General features: G+C 39.5%; 1 protein-coding gene across 2 annotated transcripts in view; it reads right to left on the minus strand.

Annotated features, from left to right (window-relative positions):
* Positions 1-3,944: 3,944 nt before the first annotated feature.
* SLAIN1 (SLAIN motif family member 1) overlaps positions 3,945-23,631 on the minus strand; it is a 50,209-nt gene continuing 30,522 nt past the window's right edge. Inside the window, exons 4-8 of one of the 2 annotated variants that reach the window (XM_036386228.1) lie at positions 23,320-23,469; positions 20,900-21,238; positions 11,240-11,404; positions 8,997-9,288; positions 3,945-5,051 (exon numbers count right to left, since the gene is read on the minus strand). In XM_036386228.1, coding sequence (XP_036242121.1) covers positions 4,976-5,051; positions 8,997-9,288; positions 11,240-11,404; positions 20,900-21,238; positions 23,320-23,469 — 1,022 coding nt within the window. In that variant the 3' untranslated portion in view covers positions 3,945-4,975. The remainder of the gene's footprint in view (positions 5,052-8,996; positions 9,289-11,239; positions 11,405-20,899; positions 21,239-23,319; positions 23,470-23,631) is intronic. The other variant, XM_036386236.1, reaches the window with a different exon arrangement.

The following is a 23,631-nucleotide window of genomic DNA, read 5'->3' on the forward strand; positions in this document are numbered from 1 at the left end:
TGTTTAAGGCCAGGTTGGACAGGGTTTGGAGATCCCTGGCCTAGTGGAAAGTGTGCTTGCCTGTGGTGGGGGGTGTTGGAACTAGATTATCTTCGAACTCCCTTCCAACCAAAACCATTCCATGATTATGCCACAATCAACATTTGGGTACCAAATGATTCTTGTTTGTTTGTTTATAGGCAAGGGATTCATAATGCTTCAGTCACCTAAATAATTATGGCTTATATAAAATGGCTTATTTAAAAGAGGAATGAGGTTTCAAGAATACGCTTATCTAATCACTCCCTTCCTTCCATGAGATACTTTATATAAACTATTGTTGAACTGCACATGTAGAAACAGCACCTCTTGGGCCTCTTTAGGTCAAAGATAATCCCTTGAATTCCCCTTGCAGCAACCAGGCAGCCTGGTCACATCCAAGCGCAGAGGTATGACCCCTACTCGCAGACATTCATTCAGATTAAGCACAACTGCTTACCTTGGCAGGTAAGAGCTGAAAGTCCCACTCATGGAGACAGAAGACACACTGAGCACTCACTGCTCCCAGGCTGGAGAGTAAGGAGCAGAATAGCAGGGTGGGAATCTGCAGGTGGATGGTCAAGAACTGCACCAGCCACACAAGCCACAAGAGCTACAAAGAGCATGTGTAATCACTGAGAGAGATCATGAGGTTTGAATCTCGGGAGTGCAAGAGGTAGAAATATTGATGAGGGGGAAAGGTGGCTGAGTAGATGGGCTGGTCAAACAGGAAAAAGAAAACTAAATCAGACTAAGCAGAACATACCTGTGACCATGGTCACAGGGGTTTTCAGGTAAAGGAAGAGACGAGAATGTTGACTCTATGATTAGAAGGCTTGATTTATTATTTTATGATATATAATATATATTACATTATAACTATACTAAAAAGAAAAAGAAGGGAAAGGTTTCCTCCGAAGCTTGCTAAGCTAAGAATAGGAAAAGAATGATAACAAAGGCAGCTCTCTCGGACTCTGCCTGAGATAGCTCGGTTCTTGATTGGCCATTAATTATAAACATCCAAGATGGGCCAATCACAGGTGGACCTGCTGCATTCTACAGCATCAGATAACCATTGTTTACTTTCTGTCTCTGAGGCCTCTTAGCTTCTCAGAAGGAAAACTCCTAAAGAAAGGATTTTTAGTGAAAAGATGTCTGCGACACATACCCTTTCACTTTCAGTGACAGGGAAAGTCACCCAGGCTTAGTCACCTCCTTTTTTAACCAGTATTTCTGAATTAGTAAGTCATGCCAGAGGATTAAACACCACATATCTGCTTTCAAGAGTGATTGTGCTACTACCCCAAATCCTTTTAATTATGAAACCTCACCCATCATTCACAGTGGATATTTAAATAGTGTGTTCTGTATGAAAATGCTGATTTTTACTATGTTTATTAGTATACAGGCATTGTAATGGTGGGCCCGAAATCCTCCTGGGCTTTGTACCTTAAAAATCCAAAGGAAAAAGACAGCAGTCTATGTCTCCAACAATCTGTAGTTCAGGTACAGCTATAATCACCAGTCAAATTTAAAATGGTGGGCTTAAAAGCAAAAGATGACAACACTGATAATTTAGCTGTTGTCCTGCTTGGCAAAGAAAAAAAATCTTTTAAGAAGTATTTGATGGTGAATTTAAAAATGGAGATGCCCAGCAATTCCCTACAGTGAGGGATAACACAGAAGGAGCTAGCAGGTGCTTTGCTTGCAGCGTGCACAACCCAGGCTGGCATCATGGACTTTGATATGGTAATTCACTTCAACACTCAATGAGAAACTAATAGTGAGGATGGGATAGTGTCCATGGCTTTGCAGAAGAGTACAACTACATCACAACAATTATTTTCAACAGAGAGGGGAAAATCAGCAATACCCATGAAATGGTCAAAGCAGTGACACTGTCAAAGAAGAGAGAAAAATTATCTTAGCAGTTTTACTTTGGACAGATTTTACATACCAAAGCCACTGCGAGGCCGAAGATTACTTCAGGTGAGGAGGTAATGGATGAATTCCATATGTAGGGGTGATAAAAAGAAATGTGTATCTTCAATGCAGGACTTCAGACTATTAGCTTGTGGAAAAATCAAAGACAATGCCCCAGATTATGGGGCTCAAAGACTGGAAACACAGGGGTTTTATTCCCATTGACTAAAGAGAGAGGGGAAAAGACCTTTAGGAGAAAGGTTGTGACTCACACAGTAGCTCAAGAGGTGAGCCCAAGAGTACAGTTTGGACTGAAGGAGATACATCATTTTTGGGATGCAGTAACAAGGATGCAGGAGCAGGATTTGCATTCGTGGACCAAAAGAGAAGAACCAAAGAGAAAGAAAAGCTCCCTTACGCTAAGAAATTATTTTTTCCTTGCGAAAAGTAAGTTTGAGTCTTTATTTTTAAAGATAACTGTATTTTCCATTGTCTTGGAGGAGATTTTTGCCTCTCACAAAATTGAGCCTGACAGAAGTAACTTTGTGCTGCATATTCCACTCAGTTTGCTCCCACTGAGACTTGTGGCGAAGTCTGTGACACTGTGCAGTAATACCCTGTTCAGTGATGTAAATTTGAGGGGAAACAGCCAGCTCCACCAGCTACAGACAAAGAGCATCAGTATCACAGCCCATGGTTGAAATGAGTGTGATTCTCTTGATTCTTAGATTCAGGTGCTCACACCTTGGGTTTCCTTCTAGAGCTTAATGGAATCCAGTGTGACAGATACTTGACAAAAACATTTAGAACAGAAAAGCTGTAAGGTTACCAAATATTGACATCATGTGTTACAAGGGAACAGGGTAATTAAAAAGGAGAAAACAAATGGATCTTCTCAAAGAGCTCCTAATATTTAGAGCCTGGAAAACAGATCAGCTTTAGCTACCAAAAAGAAAATATTTTCAAAGTATATACTGCCCTCTTGTGTACAACCCGGTATTAAATACAACAGCTGCAACCTATTTCAAAAATTGAAAGTAATGTGGTGCTGTGGTGTCCCAGATAATGTAGGAACAGTGGTAAAATCCTGGCACTGGGGAACAAATTGAAGAGACAGTTCTGACCAGGGCTGTCATCAATGAGAAACTGATCACTGCCATGGGCCTTCATCATCTTTTATGAAGATCATGCTGGATCCCTAGCACCAGAAGCCATGAGAGCTGCAGAACTCCGCACAGGCAATAGGGAAAGCACCCCCAAGCTGCCTCTGAAGCCCACCACAATCACAGACTGTACACAAATGACTGACTGCTTTAACTGAAAGTAATTTCTTTCAATTAAAGCATCTAACAAACAATGTGAGTTTGGTACACTCCTGCTTAAATGCTTACCTGTGCCAGGTTAATTTCTTTTTTTGATTACTCTTGATACCTTCTTCAACAGTTCTGTTCTTTTGGAAAGGAAAAAAAAAAAGGATTTTAACTGTATTAAAAGAACCTCAGTGTGAAAAATTACCTGTTTATTTCTGTTAAACAACACTATGCTGTGCAGAGATCCTAGTGCACTAGTATATATCACTTCTCAGCATAATGAAAGTTTTACTCACAAGTATTTCCCCTCTGCTTTTTATTTTAGCTTGCCCTTTTCAGAAAAGCAGGTCCTCAAGCAACCATGGAGCAAAACTGAGAGCAAATTCATAGCCACAGTGAAAGGTACACAATCTCTGTTTTCCATTGCAAGTCATACTTGCATGCTCTAAACATTAAATCGAAAAACTCCCTTAAGATCATAGTTAGATTGATTTGAGAATAATACATATTTTTCTTCTAGCCACACCATGGCTTCCTAACACAATTTAAAAAAAATAATTTTTTATGTAACTCAGTTACTATTTGCAAAAATCCAGAATAATCTTTATAAAAGTTAAGTAAAAACTTATGGAGCTAAGTAGATGTGAGTAGCTAAGTTCTCACAATGTTTACACGGCACACTGAAGAACAGCATTATTGCTGAAATAGATTCTTTATTTCCTGAAACATTCCAAAACAGCAGTATACACAGTTGTAATCAAATATTAAGTCATATGCCATTATAAGAAAGCATTGATTAGTGCAACTGGATTTTGTAAAAGATCTATCAAAAAGATTTATTTGCATTAAAACTCATTTTCCATAAGCAACTGTTAATAAAACATTACAATTTTATTCTTTGTAATAAAGTACTGAAAATCAACAGTAGTTTTAGGATCACTGTACCTTTTGTAAGTGCAATGTGATTTATGCTGCCATTTAAATACAAAACACTATGACAATAAATTAACAATTCAACAAATGGTGATAGACCAACAAAACCATGCTGACCCAGCTGGATGGCAATTTCCAGTGAATGCTACCTTTTTTTTTGTGCTTCTGCAACATAAATATACTGCTTTGTATTGCCAATTGGTAAGATTCTGTAAGATATGTTTCTAGCACTAAAAAAGTACATTACCCCAAAAATATCATTTATGGCACAGAAAAAGTTAAATTATCTCTCTGTAGTTCAAGGTTCAGGCAAGTTTAAATGAACTTAAGTATACAAAATAAAATGTACTGAAAACACTAGAAAAAAATTCAAGCACATACTTAAGTAGCCCAAAATTCAAAATAAAATGTGTGATGCCTTTACACTGAATAAATTATCTCAGAACTTCAGTATGGCAAAGCTGCCCAAAAGCAAAATCTCCTAGTTCGTTCCAAGGAAATATTCTTGTATTTTGCACACATATAATACTTTCTTCAGTTCCAAATGCCAACACTGCCATTGTTAGTCTGATAACAATGCAGCTGTTCAGGCAACTGATTAAGTGCAATATTTAGTATTTGACTTGAAGATGTTCATTTTTTAAAAATGACATGGCATTTTAGATGGTTACACATTAAGATCCTGGGGAAAATAATACTGTATGACCCTCCTTTTCCAAATCATTGTTACCCAGCCAGCTGGGTAATGAAATCCACATTATGTGTTCTCCACTGTTGAGGGGCATCCTTCATCAATAGCAGCCATCTCTCCAGTTCCCATCTCGTATCGTGCTCAGTGATGACAGTGGCTTTGGAGGCTGAAGGAAACTGTATTAACCAAATGACAAGGGGAAAAAAAAAGGAAAAGAAGGTCATAATTCCTGTGAAAGATCAAGGTAAAAGACATCATTTACTTCTGCAGTAACAATGGCTTTGGGGCTTGCTTAGAGACATCCCTCTGGTGCATTTCTGGCTATATATTAATGCACATATAAAGATCTAAGGTGAAATTAAGGGCACTTCCAATGAGAAGAGCATGAAAGATTTGTAAAAAGGAATTGAGTGAATAACTGTAGTCATGAATGAGATGCCTCTAAATGGCATCTCGTTTTCAGGGATAAAGATAGTAAAAACATATTTTTGTCACTATGGGCAGCAGAGAGCTAATGGGAAACACTTCCCAAAAAGCTCAGCATGCTCATGAAAAACCAGCAGTTTGTAAAAGTACCATGCAAGCAGCAAAGAATTTCATCAGCTGGAGAACTCCACTAATTCTGCTCCATACCCTCTTTTATCTGTCACAAGACATGTGATGATGTGTTTCCAGACCCACCAGTTCCAGCACTGCAACTCCTGACAGGAACTCATCATCCCCTGGGTCACCACCCTCACACCTGGGCTGCATCTCTCACTCATAAATGAGAACTTCCAAAACACTTCCGGACCATCTTCCAAACCCTCCAGGTACTACTGAGGCAACTATTTCAAGTAAAACTAAACAAAGGAAAAACAACCATCTGACTTGATCTTAAGTACTGGTAACACAGCAGGCTCTGTACCTAATTTGCCACAGCCATAATTATGTCACATCCCAATTGGCTGAAAAAAATGTGTTCTATTTCATATAAAAGCAGACATCAAGCCTTGTTTTCACATTACTCTGTTTTTATTATAAGTTACTGATGCCTCCTCTCCCTTCCAAATGCTTTTTGCTGTAAAAAGGCAGAGATATCTTGTAAAGCAGGCAGTCAGTAAGTCAGTCAACAGAGCAGCTTCAACTCTCTGCTACCACTTCTTTTCTAGTAGCAAAAACATTGCACCTAAGTAAAAACATTTGGTTAAAGTTAGATTCAGCCAAGCTGCTTTTGTGCAGCTCCACTTCAGTGCAGCATCATTTATCTTTGATGTAAATCCAGTTACTTGAGACTAAGAACATAATCTGCTTCTGCTGTTTTCTGCAACTGCTGCTTTCGTTTCCAGAGAAAAAAGAAAGCATATTTAATAATCATCAAAAAAAACCCCAAACCAGAAAGGGAAAAAAAAAAAAGCTAACTTAAAAATAATTTGTAAGAATACTGCTATGTATCTAGAGGTGAATCTCTGCTACAGTGCACTGACAGAAAAATGTGCCAGCAATGAAAACCATTTCAAACAAGCACAAGCTGTCAGTATGACATCACGTGGCTTGAGACAACAGAGTTTTGGAGGAGTCATTGTGCATTTCTACTTTTCCATCATCAGCTGGATAGCAGCAACTGGCTCCAGTCCAAGGCAGCATGAATAGGCAAGCCCTGACTCCACAGGTATGCTTACATTCCTGCCACATTTGTGCCTGGTATCTGGCACGATCCAGACCCTGAGCTGCTGACTGACATTCTGGCTTTAGCTGGAACCTGTCTCATCACTGTGGCCTTGTCTGGAAACTGGGAGTGTTGGCTGACCCTGCTCACCATCAGTGCTGCTCTAGGCTGGGCACTGCAGGGCAGCCCAGCTGTCCCACTCAGCTCCCTGCTCACCCTGCCCTAAGGGCAGCTGCCCCCACCACCCTTCACACTGCATAAAGTTAAAACACACAGAACTGGAAGGTGGGGTCTGCAAGAAGCCCTGCAACTGGAGTTGGAAAGGGATGAGAGTTTTGTGGATCCACTCAACAGGAGGAAAAAAAAAAAAGGTGCTGTTTGAATTCTAAGGCTAAGAAGAGATGGATTACACTATCACAATTTCTTTACACTGCTTGAATCGCTGATGGTAAGGAGAAAACCAGTTAATATTTACTTACTTTTCCTGGCTATTATAATTTTTTATTACAAATTGTTAAAAGCACTCCCTCCTCTAGTGTTTCATTCTATGCAGTAAGTACTAAAGTTCCCTAATGCAAACCCAATAAAATGTGTCTAAGAACCCATTTTAAGTATCTAAAATACCAGTAACTTGGCTACTTAACAGTCCAGCCAAAGGTAGGAAGACAGATTTGCTCTGAGTGTGCACTTCTCCCTAAACATCTGATTTATTTAAAAAAACAAAAGACCTGTTCTATTTTTAATCAAGTCATGACTACAAACACTATTTAAGTTTGAAAGAAGACTCTTAAACTGATAATCAGAAATACAATTAATTAGAAAATACCACAGTGAAAAAAATGACAACTGAATTCCTTCCAACAAAAGTCTGTATGAACTGAAACTGTTTGTGTTTTTCCAAATGAATCTATAAAATTGAACAAGGGTTCAGAGGAACTGCAGGCTGACATCCAGTCTACCTGGGGGTTTTGAGTCCCATGAACTCCGCACTCCCACAGTGCCAAGACCTTCCATCTTCAACCATCACTGGTTTGGCTCTATGGCAACACAGGATGCTCCTAAGGCACATTGGTGGGAAAGGAGACAGGAGCCCAGACTTCCTGGACTATAAATAGTTTTGTTACTGATTTGAATCAGCTTCTAATAAAAACAGTGTTGAGAGTATAGTGTCTCAGTCTCCCACAGAAACCCCTTAATTTTGTTTTTATTTAATATTGTCTGTTGTAGGAGAAGTTACAAAATAGCAAGGGACTGGTCTTCATGACCCAGAAAGGCTTTTTCACATATTGCTATGAAAGATTTAAGAGCTCTGCAGAAGAACATGAAGTAGAGGAAACGAAAAAGAAAAAAGGAAAGAAAACCCTCAGCTATAAAGAAGTCTAACTGAGAGAGCTTCCTGCTGAGAGCAAAGAAGGTTATAATAGAAATCTCATGGTACAGTCTTCATCAAAGAAGAAACCTGACAGCTCTTTATCAAAGTTTCACCACAGTTGGTCAAAATCTGCTGTTAGTCACATCAGTGTAATCCCCAAGTAACTCAACCAAAGAGAGAATGTGAACAATTGAACTTATTCTGGATCTAGCCAGTATGTAGTGAAAAGTACAAGAATGATGAGAGCTAAACAGTGACAGTCCATCCAACAGAAAATGAAGTGGCCACACAGCAGGCCCTCACAAGAGGAGGGATGTGTGCAACGCAAAGAAATAATTGGAGGAGTTAACACAAGTTGAGAGAAGTTTTTCCTTGAGAAGACTTAATTCCTATTAGTTACAGAACATGCAGCGAAGACTTTAACTCCCAGCTACGATAAGGTGATTAAAACACATCTTTCATCAAGACTATTTTATTGCTTGACCCAAAAATAATTTGAAAATGAATTTCTCTCTTTTTTACATGCAAAAATTTGCATTTGCTTACAGTACAGCTTATTGCAACTCTGTGATAGTCCAGGATCCCTGTGTGCTTATTGTCTCCCAGCTGGAATTGAAAAAATGCTGGTTCAACCCGTGACTGTACTATCCACATTATTTCCTTCTGCACAATGCTGTAATGGTACAACATGCAGTTTTACAGACTACTGCCATTTACAACAACAGGGATGCAGCTCTTTCTATGTGAGCACTCTAAGATTAGCTCATGCCATGACACTGAAATAGCAGTAGGCACAAGTCAGGGGGAAGGTAAGCCACATCAGTTAATGATATGAGGTTTGTGTTTGTTTGGATTTCTTACTGACAAGTGGCAATCCATTCCTATTCACATGTGATTACACACTATCCATGATCAGAGTTTACCAGGGGCTACCAGCACGCACTGTCCATCACTATTTCTGGCAAGTGATCTTCACCCATTCAGTGACTCAGCACAGAAGCTTATGGTTTATAGCTCCATATTCAGGAGGTAAAAAACTTCCACAATTTAAGTCTAAGCCTAAGCCATCCACACAGAGACTGAGGCCTGCTTAACTCTCACCTTCGCACTGGCTGTGCAATTTTACTTCTGGGAATGCCACTCCCATTGACGGCCAGCGATGGTCTTGGAAGAGCACTGCGCCCTACGATGCCTTGACCAGCAGTCTTGTTTGGCATTGGGATCCCAGTGTTGGAATACAGCTGTGAGTTGCTGGACACTGGAATACTGCTACTGGTACTACTCCCTTGTACAGTTGGGCTTACATAGGCAGTAGCTTTGAGAGGCTGTCTGACAGACACTGGAAAATGTCCCACACTGTGAACTCGGTGTTGAAGCTGTCCTGGTGATGGAACTGTGAAGAGTGGTAGAAAACAAAGCAATAAGGTCAGTATGCAACAAATAAGACCAGGTAGTAATGCTCATTTCTAGATAGATCTGAGTAAGGATAAACACATCATTATACAATTTACTTGCTGATTACAGACTGCTGAAAAACCTCTTGAATCCAATACTGTATCCAGTAACACTGCACTGAACTAAAATATCTTGTTCCACCCCCATCCTGAAAAAAAATCCCAGTCCATATTCATCCTTCTTCCTCCCTTCAGAGAGATTAAATTAGCCATTATAAGCACTAAATCCACCCACGCATTTAGAGCTTTAAACAGGAGAAACTGCTGAAGGTATAAATTAGTCACTGTTAGGTGATTTTGAGTGAGGTGGCATGCAACCACCACATCTTGTTCAAGCAACACTGCATTAAAGCATTACGAAGCATCATAGAAGTGTAAGCTCTATGCAGCAAAAGAATTAAAAGGCTATAAAAGGTCTTGAATGTAACAGCATATTCCACAGCTGATGTTATGTAAACCATGATTTTAAATCAAGGCTATGAGCTCCAGAAGCTTTATATATATAGATTTTCCTACCCAATCCTGCCCTCTGGTGTACATTTGGCTAGCATCACTTTCTGAGTCCACTATCAACAGCCTGAAGCATATAAATTAAGATGCTACATTTAGAGCAATCCTTTTTCAAGTCTTTAAAAAAAGGACATCTTTAAACCATTTAAAGTCACAGGAAAAATTGCAGGGGAGTGATTCAATTAAGACTATACAGTCAATATATTGTTATGGAACACTTATCATCACATAGCTCCTAAAATACCCCAACACAGCCACTTACTATGAATGTTTTTTTAAAAAAGTATTTCAGAAAAATTGAATTTTTTACACACACATATATAAGAGCATGAACATACAAAGAAATACGTATCTCTAAAATAATAAACAAAATTAAACTTTTAATGCACAACCATAAAAATCCATGTGGAAACCTGAACTATTTCCATTCTCATATTCAAGCAGGAAAAAATACAACAAAATAACCCACCAGTCAAGAATATTTTCCAGAAAAGAAGCAATTTAATTGAAAAAATTTATAACTTGTGCTCAACTTTGAAAGAAAACACCCAAAAGAAGCTTTTGCCAACTTCTCCCTCCAAAACCTCACAGGAAGTGGAGAGCATAAGTTAAATCCCTTCTTCCCAAATTATTTATTTTTTCCTCTTTTTCCAGAGGCTTCTGCCTGTGTTCAGTGAAATTCACTTCTCCCATTTCCACTCAAGAACCTCAACCACTGTGCTAGAAAAGATGGGTTTGGATCTTGATCTATCTTGCTCACATACTATTTAATAATTAATTAATATTTCAGCTACTAGATCAATACTCCCTTCATCCCCCCATCAAGAAGTTACCTAAATTAAACCAATTACAGAGAAATTTTAATTCCCCCACTCAACAAGTATATTATACTTCAGAATATAACCCTCTTTTTACTGCATTTCCTCAGAAGAAAGTGGCTCAACTTCAGTAGGAGAGAGGTCATGTACTTTAAGATAGCGTTTATACAGAGTACTGTACAACCAGTATCGTATAAATTACCAAGAAAAGCAGATTTCAATTGTAGTATCAAAACTAAAAATGCGAGCTTACATGAATTAATTGCATTTTTGCTGTTTCTACAATATTACTACTTATTATTACTATCATTATTATTTCTGTTTTAATGCTGGCACAAGATAAATGGACAAAGGAAAAAAAAAGTGAAGACACTTTCAATAACAAGACTGGCAGAATTTGCTTTCCAAAACAGAAACTTTGAATATCCTGAGGATTATTAAAATCTGGTGCAAAAGAACCATTTGCTTTTAAATTTTCATCAAACAAAGGATCAGTGACCAGGACATGTATTCTACCACTTTCTCCATCTCTTGTGCTCAGGTAAAGAACACAGGTACTTACTACACGACTGCATCCTTGAAATCCCATTACTGGCTCCATGTAAATTGGAGTCAAAGCTCTGGCTATTCCTCACAGTGACAGGAGAACCAGCAAAGCCAGCAGTACTGCTGATGGTGGGGGTGCTTGGCATCCGAGCAAGGTTAGGCATGCTTCTGCGGAGTTTGTCTGCAGCAAAAGAAGACAACACCCACAGTCAGGTCAGAACTTCCAACAAACACAAGCAGCCTCACTGTCAGTCCTGTAGAAAATCAGGAAATCAGTATCATAACAAACCATTTCAACAAAAAGAGATGTTTTGCTCTACCAGAAGAACACGAATATGTTATTGACAGCCTTCAAGTTGAACCATTATGTCTATTGTAACAGCATGATTATTCATAAGTAATTTTAAAGACACCAAGAGGCAGTACATTTGCAGAACTGCAAGGATTTAAACAATAAATAGTGATGAGTTTCACATGGATGTGTAAAGTAGGTCAGGTGAACCATGCCCTAAATGTGCCTGTTTCTTTGCAGTGAATACAAAGCAAGTCTGCACTGGCAGCCAGACACAGCTATGTACTCTGTGGATGTCAAAAGACAGGTGAGAAATCCACCCTAAGTGATTGAAGTCTTGCTTTCAGGTGCCAATAAGATGCTAAATAACTCCATTCAGAACCTAACCTTGCTAGCATGTTAAGTTTCTGCAGGGAGCCACATGCAAAAAGTGCTAAGTCTTGATGCTGTTCAGTTGCTTGGAGCCCTGGGTTGATACAAGAATTTTCAGATCTGGTGTTTCTCCCTCCTACCTCACTTGTGGTACCTGATTTGGTAGGCATTTTCAGAGTAGGTTTTTTTGTAGGGTTTTTCACAAAAACAAAGCTGCAAATGCCCCAGATGTTTTTGGGGCAGGTACAACCACTAGCGCAAGTGTCTTAAGAGGTCAGAAGACACCTTCAATCCCATTCACACCAGTTTGTCTGAAGAGAGAAACTGAAACCTTCCTGACATCTCAAGGCAGCTTCCCAACCACACCACCGTGAGGGAATCTAAGGGAAAACTCTTCTGGTCTCTTCTGCCATCAGGGCAAAGGGAGATGACTCAGTTATGTGCAATCAGAAGGGACTGGGACAAAGGGACAGACTGAAGGACCTGGTCCTGTGACATGGCAGATTTCAGTAAAGCACTGCTGTGGGAAAACAGTGGGCATTTATTAAACTGTCATTGACAACATCACCAAGGTTTGCCTCTTGGCCAGGTTCAGAAGCACAAGTGCTGCGCCCTCCTGAGGTGGCTACGTCCCTCCTCACGGAATGGCCAGCACAGAGGTCATCAGCTCCTGTTCCACATAGGTTCCAAAGGCTGGCAGATGACAGAAAGACTTACACTTCTCACACTGCAACAGAAAGCAGGGGTGTGCTTGTCCTGTCACAGCAGCTGCAACTGCTCTCTCCCACAGAGAGCAGGGCATTTCCAGACTGATGCTTTGGTTTTATGCATAGGAACAACACAGCACACTGCTTGGAACTGCAGCATGGGTCAACCTCCTGGCTCATACAGGGCAAGTTCAGTTCAGAGAAACTGCAGATTTATTTAGAAACCTCTGTTGATCAGTCCACATAAATACACAACATATTTAGCACCATCATTAGCTCCTCTAATCCTTAAAACTGCTAACAAGTGAAAAGTAATAAGACGTGACAGTACAGTTCTATCTATACAAGTTATTACGAGTCACTGACAGTAACTTCAATACATGTGATGCCTACATAACTCCAGTAACCTGTGTCACAGAAAGGCTATATCTCCAGCAGGAAAAGGAAATGAAAGGTTTGAATCGTGGAATCCAGAGTACAGTCAAATCCTAATAAAGAACTACAGTACGGACAATCTTCCACCAAACAAGTCAGAATTGTGCTTCAGTGACTCACTACTGACTGAAACTGTCAGTGGTACAGCAATGAACAGCAAGGGGATCACCACTGTGGTGCAGCCAGGTAGTAAGTATTAATATCAGTGATGTAACAATGATAAAACAGTTATCAGGCTTCCAAAACTGTCCTGGGGATGCAAACAATAGCACCCACACAGCTACTGTATGTATCTATCTCTAAAATATTCAAGAATTCTGCAAACTGAAGAGGGAACTGTCACCCTGTGATGCAATCCTTGGGCAAGATTGGCAAAAAAATCATGAATATGGGATGTCTGTAGCTACAGTTAATTCTGGAATCCTAGCCTACCCTTTCAAAGTCCTAGGTCCCAAAATCCTAATTCAACATCACAGAACTTGGCAAAGAAAGGTCTGAGCAGCAGGATGGCGGTAGGGAGGATGGCACTGCATAAAACAGCTTTTTAAGTATCATATTGTATAGTAGAATTCTTTGGACTCTACATGCTCTTTCCTTCTGAGATGGCATCAGCCATCCCAAGCATTATTTGTGCCTTGAACTGTCCAGTAGATGCAGCTACAATAGCAGAAAAATAGGTACAGAAGTAGCTTGGGATTTCCTCCATGTCTTGGGTGGCCACGTCTTTTGCCTCCTGTTCATTAGTCCCTTCTTGTTCCAGCAGTTTGCTCTGCTGCTGATTCATTCATTCCTCAGGCAGCAGATTCCTGCTGCACCTGCAAATTCTCATCCATCAAGCAGCTGCATTACTTCTTTGATGGGTCCTTGTGTCTGCTGAGATAAATGGCCCTGAAAAGCAATGAAAATAGCGGGTCAGTTCTGTGTTTGGAGAAAACCCAGAAACGTTCGCCTTGATGGCATTTTGCAGCTTTCATCTCTGTGGATGATGCATCCTCTTTCATCTCCTTCTTGAAGTTTGTTCTGTCACCTGCTTCCCTCCTAAGAACAGTAGAAAGAGTCTTAGAGATGTTTTGTTTGTAAATGAAATGATGGCTCTTGTGAGCTTAATATATGGAACCAGAAGGTGGGAATTATGTGATTTTAATATAATTTCAGGCCACTGAGATGTGAATAGATATGAACTTGCTGAAAATTTATGAGAAGAAAAAAAAATATTTTTCCAAGCTGCTTCACTTTTCAGACCTCTTTGCTGTCCTAAGACTGACGAGAAAATTAATAGAGAGGAGATGGAATAGAGATGTATTCTCAGTTGAGAATTAATTTGCTCAAACATCCTGTTTGTGATGAACACTGGAATTTGCTACAGTTTCTGCTACCTCTTCTGCACTAATCTGGTTCAGTGACAAACCTAAAACAATCATCAGTTGCTTGCAGCTGGTTTTTTAGGAAGAAGTTGATAGTAACACCAGTAAGGGACTTCAAAGGACCTACACCTGTTCAAGAAATTACTGGATGTGGCACTTGGTGCCATGGTCTAGCTGGCAAGGTGGTTGCCAGTCAAAGACTGGAGCTGATGATCTCCACAGCATCCATAGCTGTTACTGTGACCCACTACTGAGTCTCAACTATAACTTAGGCTGAAAAAAAGATGGTGTTTAAGTAGAATGCAGCCATATAAAGCACTACAGGTGTTATCTTCACCTTTCCCAGCCTTCTTTGAGATAAAATATTATGACCTACAGACAATGATTGCATTGTTGAGGTATTTGTACGTGTGAAGAAAATTCAAGGATAGGTCATGCAAGGGGAGTTAATAATTGGTTCCTGGCTCTAACCACCTTCTAAGAATAATTCATGCAAATACACATGTGCTTGTAATTTCATGAGCTTTCTTTAGGCAGCACACATTGCTCTTTCACATATCTGCAGTAGAACTGCCTACTGCATGTTTATACTTTTCCCCACATGTGGCATCCATGCTGAATTAGCCCATTGCCTCTAGAGCACAAGAAAAGCTGGAACTGTGAAATACAGATCCTATGCCCTCAACTGAAAATGTACATGAAAAGGCCACCTCACAGCACAGATCGTATTCACTACTACTAGAAACAGGTCAAAAAGCAGGAAAAGGCGTCCCTTCTTTGTCAAACATTCCACAAAATTACAGTGAAGACAACGGTTCACCTCTCACCCAGCAGCCTCAGTTCTGATTTTTTGCCAGGAAGTTCTTCCTCTGATGCTATTTCTTCTCTGAAGTCAGCTCAGGATCAGTGGCCCAGCTTCTTTCTGGCAGGACACCAGAACAGGCAGCACCTGCTTTCTGTCTTCTGATCCCTGCACCGCTGGTGGCTGTCCCCATTCCACTGCTGCTTTTCTCTTCCCTTCCCTGACCTGATACTATCACTGGCCAAAGATTAATTCCATGCAAACAGACCTTGTCCTCAGAGCAAAGCTGCTCCAGAAGAGGGGCACTCTTGGTGGGCTGCCAGATGGGGACTTCTGTAGCAGTCTTTGGCCAGTATCATCTTCTAGCTGCCAAAATGCCTCATCCAATGAGGTTCTCCTTGCAGGGAGGGCTTAAGTTGACTCTACAGTGAAGTCTCTTAAAACACATTTTTTCCTTCACAGTTATTCTCTGCAAGTGTTGTCAATGTTTTATTTGAACAAAAGGACTCCCAAACCTCACCAAAAGCACAGAAATGTAATACAATGAATCAGAATTATTGGTGTCTCAGAGAAATCTGTATCACTGTTTGAGGTACCTTAGCAGGTTCTCACACATATTTAAATCTTTCACAGAAATCCTGCAAATTCAATTCTGCCTTAGCCGCATTGTATGTACAAATAGGTCAGGGTAAAGCCATAAGGAAAAAAACCCATGCTTCTTGATTTTAAATATTATGTTCCATATTATGTAGACATTCAGAGTGTGTTCTAAAATCCTTAACAACTTGTAGACTTTATAACAACTTCTCTTGTAGACTCTATTACAACTTCACTTTATGGGATTATTCTCTTCCTCATCTCTGAAGACTTGAGATGAGTATCTGCAATATATTTGTCACAGTTATAGCATTTGTAACATCCCAAATACACCAGGGTCTTTTAAATGGTCTGTGGAATCACAAGCTGATACAATAGTCATCAGTGTGTAAAAGCACAAATACAGATTAAAGCAAGTCCTCCAGTTAAGTGAGTGATGCCATTCTCAATAATGTCAATACCTACATTTTATTCAGAATTATTACTTCATCTCATCCTGGCTCCACATGCATATGTCTCCCGCCACAGACAGAGCCAATTAAAGATTTTTCCATTAGCCTTCCATGAGTTCTCCCATTGATCATTGTCCTCAATATTATCCAAAGGCAGCAAAGTAATATTGTTTTAGTCCTTTTCTGTAATAAAGTCTGCAATAATTTCCTTTCTTACCAAGCAAGAGAGGTTATGAGAACACCTCATAAGTCTATGCTGAACCTATATCTAAACACAATTTACTGCTGCTCTTCTATGTCTGCCTGGAGTTTGCTTAAAAAACCCAAACAACAAATGGAAACCACAACTGCAGCTTTCAAAATGAGGCAATTGCCAATGATATTCATCGTATTTTTGAAGTATAGGCGAGAAAGTTACTCATAATTAGTAATTTCTGGAAAAGAGAATTTTTTCAAGTGAATATCTGTGGCTTTTTTATGAAGGTATATGCCAAGCCAAAAACTTAAAAAGCAATGTGAAAAGGAAGTAGAAAATAACATTAGGATTAACCAGACTGAATGTGTTGCTACTCCATGAACCATATATTTTTCATCCACCCCTTCTTACTGTATTATAATAAACTCATTCTTTACCTGGATAATTTGTCCAAAATACAACGCTTCCAATTTTCACATATTATAAAAAGAGACACTTTAAAATGCATATGAAATAAGTGGTGCCAGGATAAAAGGTTGTGAGCAAGTTGGCCTCAAGAGATGGAAAGTAGGCCTGAACACAAGAAAAATCAATCCCATTTTCAGTATCTTGTCTATCCTGGATCTTGATTACTCTGGATGATTTCACAGCACTATAGTTAACCATTACTTCTGGTTTCAGAAAAACAGATGCATAAAAGGCAAAAACCCTATCAGCTAATTAATAGAATTACTAAACAGAAATAAAATATATTTTAAAAAAGTTGAAGTGAAAGCAGTTACTTTTGAATCAAAGTAAGAAAAAGAATGTATACTTGTGGACAACATAAAGCAGAAACCAGCTTGGTTTTATGAATTTCGGTGGTATTTCTTCTACAAAAATGATTATATATAAAGTATTCTTGATATTAATAGTTAGCAGTGTTTTAAGTTGTTAACCAGTAACTTCTTCAAATTAGACTAAGGGGAGAGAGACGTAAGAATAAATCTTTCCACTGCAAACACATTAGAAGTTATTAAAGCATAAAACACACACTAACTAGACAAACTCACTTCAGCTAATTGAAACAAATACTTAAAAAGCTGTTCATACCCTATCTCTCTCAGTTTTTCTTTAAATTATCTATTTTCTGACACATCAACTAACTACAAAATCCCCCAAAATCAGGATACCTTAAAAAGTTCACAAATGTAATTTTTCTGATGTAACTCATCATTACAGAAAATTCAGCTGATTTAGGAAGAGGGTGTGATTCAACAAGGAAAACAAATCCAGACAGATTTCACACAAAGCTTACCTATATTCTTGCCAGAACTGGCAATAAAACCTATTAGAAAGCAAAGATTACATACACACTCCACAGACAGTGGCTGTGAAAATGCTGTTTAAGAGGTAACAACCAGTACACCTACAGCTCATGCTACAAGTGGCCCCACATACACCTCAAACACATTGCAATATATTTCACATCTAAACATATTAAGATTGGCACACACCTGCCACTTTATGCTAATGTTTACCAAGAGCCTTCCAGTACAGCAAGCTGTTGGGGACTGGCAGTAAATGTGACTGACACCATTCATTTAGACATGAGGGGAATAAGGTGAGATAAAGAACCTGGACCTGAGAGAGGTGATAACATGGTGTGGTGTGGTCCAGAAGTACGTAATTTTATCTTCAAAAAGATGTACAGCAATTGAAAACAGGGCAGAGTGTCAATATTACAGCAGGGGCAGCACTTTGCTACAACACAATAGCAAGAACAATGTGCGAGCTCACTAAATTATAGCTTCAGACACAGCTGGAAAACATTTGAGAGACTATTCTCACCCCTAGAAAAGGCAGAAGATCACTAGAGGACCAGAAACTGCAAACCATTTATTTGCTACCTAAAATATAATCCTGTGAATGGAGAACAAGCTACAGTGAGAGACCAGACAACTGGTGCACAAGTCAGTGCCTATGTGAAGGTAGCACATGGCATCCCACAGATCCTGGGGTGTTTATGGAAGCTAAACAGCATTGACACAGGGTGATGGTGAAGCCAGGGTGCACCGAAGTACCTCATGCAATTCTACCTGGACAGCTGAATTAGGCCCTTAATACAGAGGTAGGCACCCATATTTTAGCACATAAATGTAGGTGCTTCTCATCAGGCAAAAAATACTATACTCCTAAAAGAATTATTGAAGTTTTCCAGTTTATCACACCTTCACCATATTTTTCACATGCAGGGAATTAAGTACCTCACCTAGAGGACCATGCCAAACAAAGGTCACCAAAAGAAAGTAGGGCAGCATCCCTCAAACTATTTGCCTAAAGGCAAAAAGTTGTAATTAAGCTAAATATGCAAACTAGTTTAGTGGAAATACTGTGTCAAAGCTAAATACTGGGGTTTTTACCCTAGACCGAGTGTCAAAATTCAACAGTTACTTGCTGCTTGTTTTTCTTTTATGAAAAGCTCTGTGAATGCCCAGATGAAGCAGAGGCCAGACCCCTAACTACACATACAAGAACAAAAGTGATCTCTTTGGGGGAAGACAAACAACTAAAGATTTCGGAAGACTGCTGGAATGGCCAGCAGTACAGCATGTGGTACGTGTGACTTAATAATTAATTATGGATCATGCTTTCCCCATTTACTGAAGGCAGAAACTAAAGGTTCTGTTTTTCCATCTTTCACATCCTTCCTTCACAACTGCCCTCGTAAACTAGCAGTGTGGAACACACCATCCATCACAGAGAGCTACAGACAAATTCTTGTTTTGCAGTCTACCTCCATTTCAGTGTGTAGGAATTCTTGAGAGACAATGAAATTGTTGCCAAGATGGTAAGTGCTGATAAGATGCAATACTACACAGACACCCTCAGTACAGTGAACACTTGCCTCCTTATCTCCTTGTCTGCCAAAAGAACACAGTCAAACAAAATGTTTCTCACCATCAGTATTTGCCACTTATGTGGATCAGAGTTTCATGTGTTAGAGGCTGAAGGTGTAGAAGCTGAGGAGATCATCCCTCCTAAAGACAGTGGTACTGACTATTACAGCACTGTCATTCCTGCAAACAGGTAACTGAAGTCATGTCCCCAGCTTCTGGGTTATGCCAAACACATTAACCAAACACTTCAAAGATCCTGAGAAAAAAGTCAACCAGGCGATAAAACTGGTGGTCTTTTACATTTATACACTTCACAGTTAATAAACTAAGAGTCTAATGTTTTTAGTACCTTAAAGGTTTTCATGCCTTTCTATGCAGGAAATCCAATCCTTAAGTTCCACTGACATGGAACATAAAAAAAATAATTCAAAACACATTTGGGAGCCACATAAAAACATGGCAGCAACAAATCATTCTCTTATTCCTGAACAAAAGTGCCCCAAAGCCTTCCCTTCTAACTCCCAACATTTCTGCAAGCCCAGCAATGCTGTCCCACTCTTGTACCTCCCTGACAAGAGAAGTAACATTAAAATTAATATGGCACAAATGCTGTACCAACAGACACCCACGCTGCTCTAACCTCTGTTAACATCACTTCTCCTGCCACTTGTCAATTATATTTCCATGCCAGGGCTTACTTTGAATAGAAGTGTTTTGGGCACCAACCTGTCACGTCTTGTTTGTCAGAAAAGCAACATGCATACCTGTAGCACCATAAATAGCAACTATACGTTGTTTTGAACAACACATTTATTTTTTTGCCCAAGGGTGAGCTGTAACCTCCAATGTTACAAACAAGACCTTGGCTAGAAATGGATTGTTTAGAATTAACTTGGGGGAAAGACTGAAGATACAGTAAAGTAAAATGCAGCAGAAAGAAGAAAAGTTGTGATCATAATAAGGAAAGAAAAGAAGTTAACAGCAAAAATGGAGGGAAACTTAAATCGCAAGTAAGCACAGAGATACAATCTTCCATATTCTGGAATGCATCTCAAATGCAGTGCAAAAAAGCAGCAATATCTCAGGATAGTTCGGGAGTGACATTGTCTCCAACTACTTTAACAATCAGCCTTATCAGACCTGGAACAGAAGCAAAGGGCCACAAGCACTCATCACAGCACAGCTGCATTAACAGCAAACTCAGGGATAAGAAAAGGAAATTAAAATCTGAAAACCCAGATCTGTATTTTACTGCATCCACAATGGACATATGTACATCAAGCTTGAAAGCCCCAGAGGTTCTTCTAGCCAACTATTAGCCTGCTAAAACATGCCCTGCTTTACTTTCTGTTTCTTTCTTCACTTGTGGTCATCTTTGCAGCATTTTAAAACAGACTAAAGCAACAACTTTCATGACCAGGTCACAGATTACATTTTGTAGAAAACTGCTTAGCAATAACATCCCTTCATCATTTACGCAGGCTTAAATTACTTGTCACAATTTATGTACAATTCATCTTTAAAATGGCACTGGCACTTGGCAGAGACAAGACCACTTCTCAGAAAAGCATGCAACCCACCTCCATTAATCCTATTTGGTTGCTGCTCTGGAGTTTGGGCTTGAGGAGAGTAGAAGGGCTGCTGATAGGTATTTGTAGGGAATTGTGGGGAAGTAGGGCTCCTCCTGCAGTCCCGGATACTGGAGAAAGTCTGTGAGTGAGGAATCCCTCTCTGGAAGGGGGAGCAGCGAGTCAGACGTGGCTGCGGAGGTGGAAGGTGGTCAAACTCTTCCTCATCCTCAAGACTATAGCGATCATACTCCTGGTCACTGCATGTCCCTTTTTTTCCCGCATTCAGAGAAACACTGGAAGTGTGCCTTGACACAGATGCTGAAGTTGAAGCATAATCTTGCCTAAGGCCTGTAAATTCCAAGAGGAGGATGATTCAGCTTCTGCTAAGTGATTAACTCTAAATATGCACTTCAATCTTGAAAACTACACAGGTAAGTAGACAGAATTTTACATCAAGAATTGAATTTAAAATGTAATCAGGCTGAGGATCTGATGGAGGATTCATCTGATCCACCTCTCAGGCATCTAAGCCTGAATTCTCTCCTTGAATTATTTTTTTTTTAAATAAAATACTAAAACAGAATACAGGAGTCCCCAAATGATGTCTTAGATGCCTTTCTTAAGAGGAACCTCTCTCAGGAGGCACATATTTCTCTGCCAATAAGGATTACATGAGTACTAAGTTTTTAACTTCTCAATACTCTTAATCAGAGGAATTACACACACATTAGTTTTCCAAGCTGTTGCTATTGAACATTTGTATTCGTGCAACAAAAATGTTTACAATGACATTTCTTAAGCCTACAACCCACCTAAATCTCCTGGCTCTCCAAACTCTCTGAACAAGAATTACTTCCTGATAGCATCCAGTCCCATGGACAAGGCTTAGTGGTAACACAACTGTATTTTACACAGGTACACAATCTTCTCAGACTGTATTTTACACAGTACACCCTCTTCTCAGAATGCCAAGTTTTGAAAACCATCTTACAATAAGCACTACCCTCTAAGAGCCTGTTTGCTCAGGGTCAAGTGAGAGGGAAACATTTACATCACTTGCACATCCATCCTTTCTCCAGATGCACAGCAAAAACAGAAAAAACACTGCACTTCCAGGAGACAAGTAACTCTGAAGTAGCTGCAGATAACAACCTTCCTAGACCTTCAAGAAGCCCTAATTTTTAACAGATGTCTTTGCTTCATAATGCAAACTTCTTAATATGCTTCCTCTCCCTCTCCTCAAGTGGGAGTTTCTATTTGTGGCTGTGAAGAGAGCGTGCCTGCGTGCACGTATAGAACTGCCACTTTCCACGGGATTAAGTGGTCAACAACTGTCACGTGCTCACTCTCCATCAGCTGCCACTACAAGGATGACATACAATCAATTGCACATGAAACAGATTTGAAGAGAAACCAGCATTTTTCTTTCCAGCCTGCCAATGCCCTGATTCCTTAAAGAGCTAAGTACCTGAAGTATTTTTTAAACCTCACTGTGAAGGAGATGAGCACAGCTGTCATTTAAATAATGCAATCCTTTGTATGCTTGACAGACATAACTCTTTTTCTTTTTAAAATTAGAAGACTTGTTAATTTCACTGCTGAACCTGATGCATGCCACCAGATATTCAGCAAGCTCTCCTGCTGGCAGGTGATCACTCTGCCTGCCCAGTCTGGTGGCTTCGGCCAGATCATGGCTCTACTTTTTTTTCTCATTTTATTATTTTTGATTTATATAATCACTTATTACTTGGCATTTTCATTCAGGCCCCGTCTGTGAATTTCTCTTGCTTTTAATCTCATCACTTCCTCCTTGATATCTCACTTGGCACTAACTGGATTCAGGAGAAATACTCCACTTAATGTCTCAGTAACCTCTAAGTCAAATGCCCTTTATTTATTAATAAAGACATTTTACAAAAATTACTATTAAGCCAAACTAAAATCTATGTCAAAGAAGACTTTAGACTCAGATTTGTGCATAATTACTATTTTTAAACCAAAGTATTGAATTTAAAAGCCCCAATTCTGTATTTAAGTGGGATTTCATTTCAAAACTCACCTGAAAATATAAGAAAATTGAAGTGGAGGCAAAGAAAGCCAAGAGAGCTGCTTATTTTTACCTTTCTCATTAAATGCATGCATGAGAAAAAATGCTTTAGGATCTTCCCTCTCCAGAAATAAAATGATTTCAATTAACATTCAGGAAAACATAAACATCAAATGTTGAAAGATCCAGTACCAGTTCAGATTAACATGAACCCAACAACATGCACACCTTCTCCATGCAGGTGAAGAGTACTTCCACTTGCCACTCAAGAGGCAATACAACTCAAAAAATATTTACTTCACTGAGACCAGACTGGAGCAGTTTTAACTATAATGAGAAGTCTTCCTCAGACTGTTATGAAAACCAAAAAAGTGCCACCTACTCTCCTCCTGTAGACGAGCCATGATTTGAACATCAGTGAGGTCCTGCAGCTTGTATCCCATGGAGATGGAATCATCTTCCAGCTCCGAAGTGCTCAGTTCACTGTCTATCGATGACTGTGGACTCAAAGGGGAACTCCTAGAAATGTACCCTAAGTAAGAAAGCATACACTTTAGGCTACAAATATGTCTGGCCACCTTCATTCAGAATCATCTAAATTTACATTACAGTAGCTTAAAACATTTTCTGAATAGCACATAAAAACTTTCAGAAGTGTAGTGCAATTCACTAACAATTAGCAAAGAGCTTTGAT

The sequence above is a fragment of the Molothrus ater genome, chromosome 2, assembly GCF_012460135.2.
Source record: "Molothrus ater isolate BHLD 08-10-18 breed brown headed cowbird chromosome 2, BPBGC_Mater_1.1, whole genome shotgun sequence".
In the NCBI taxonomy this organism is placed as follows: domain Eukaryota; kingdom Metazoa; phylum Chordata; class Aves; order Passeriformes; family Icteridae; genus Molothrus; species Molothrus ater.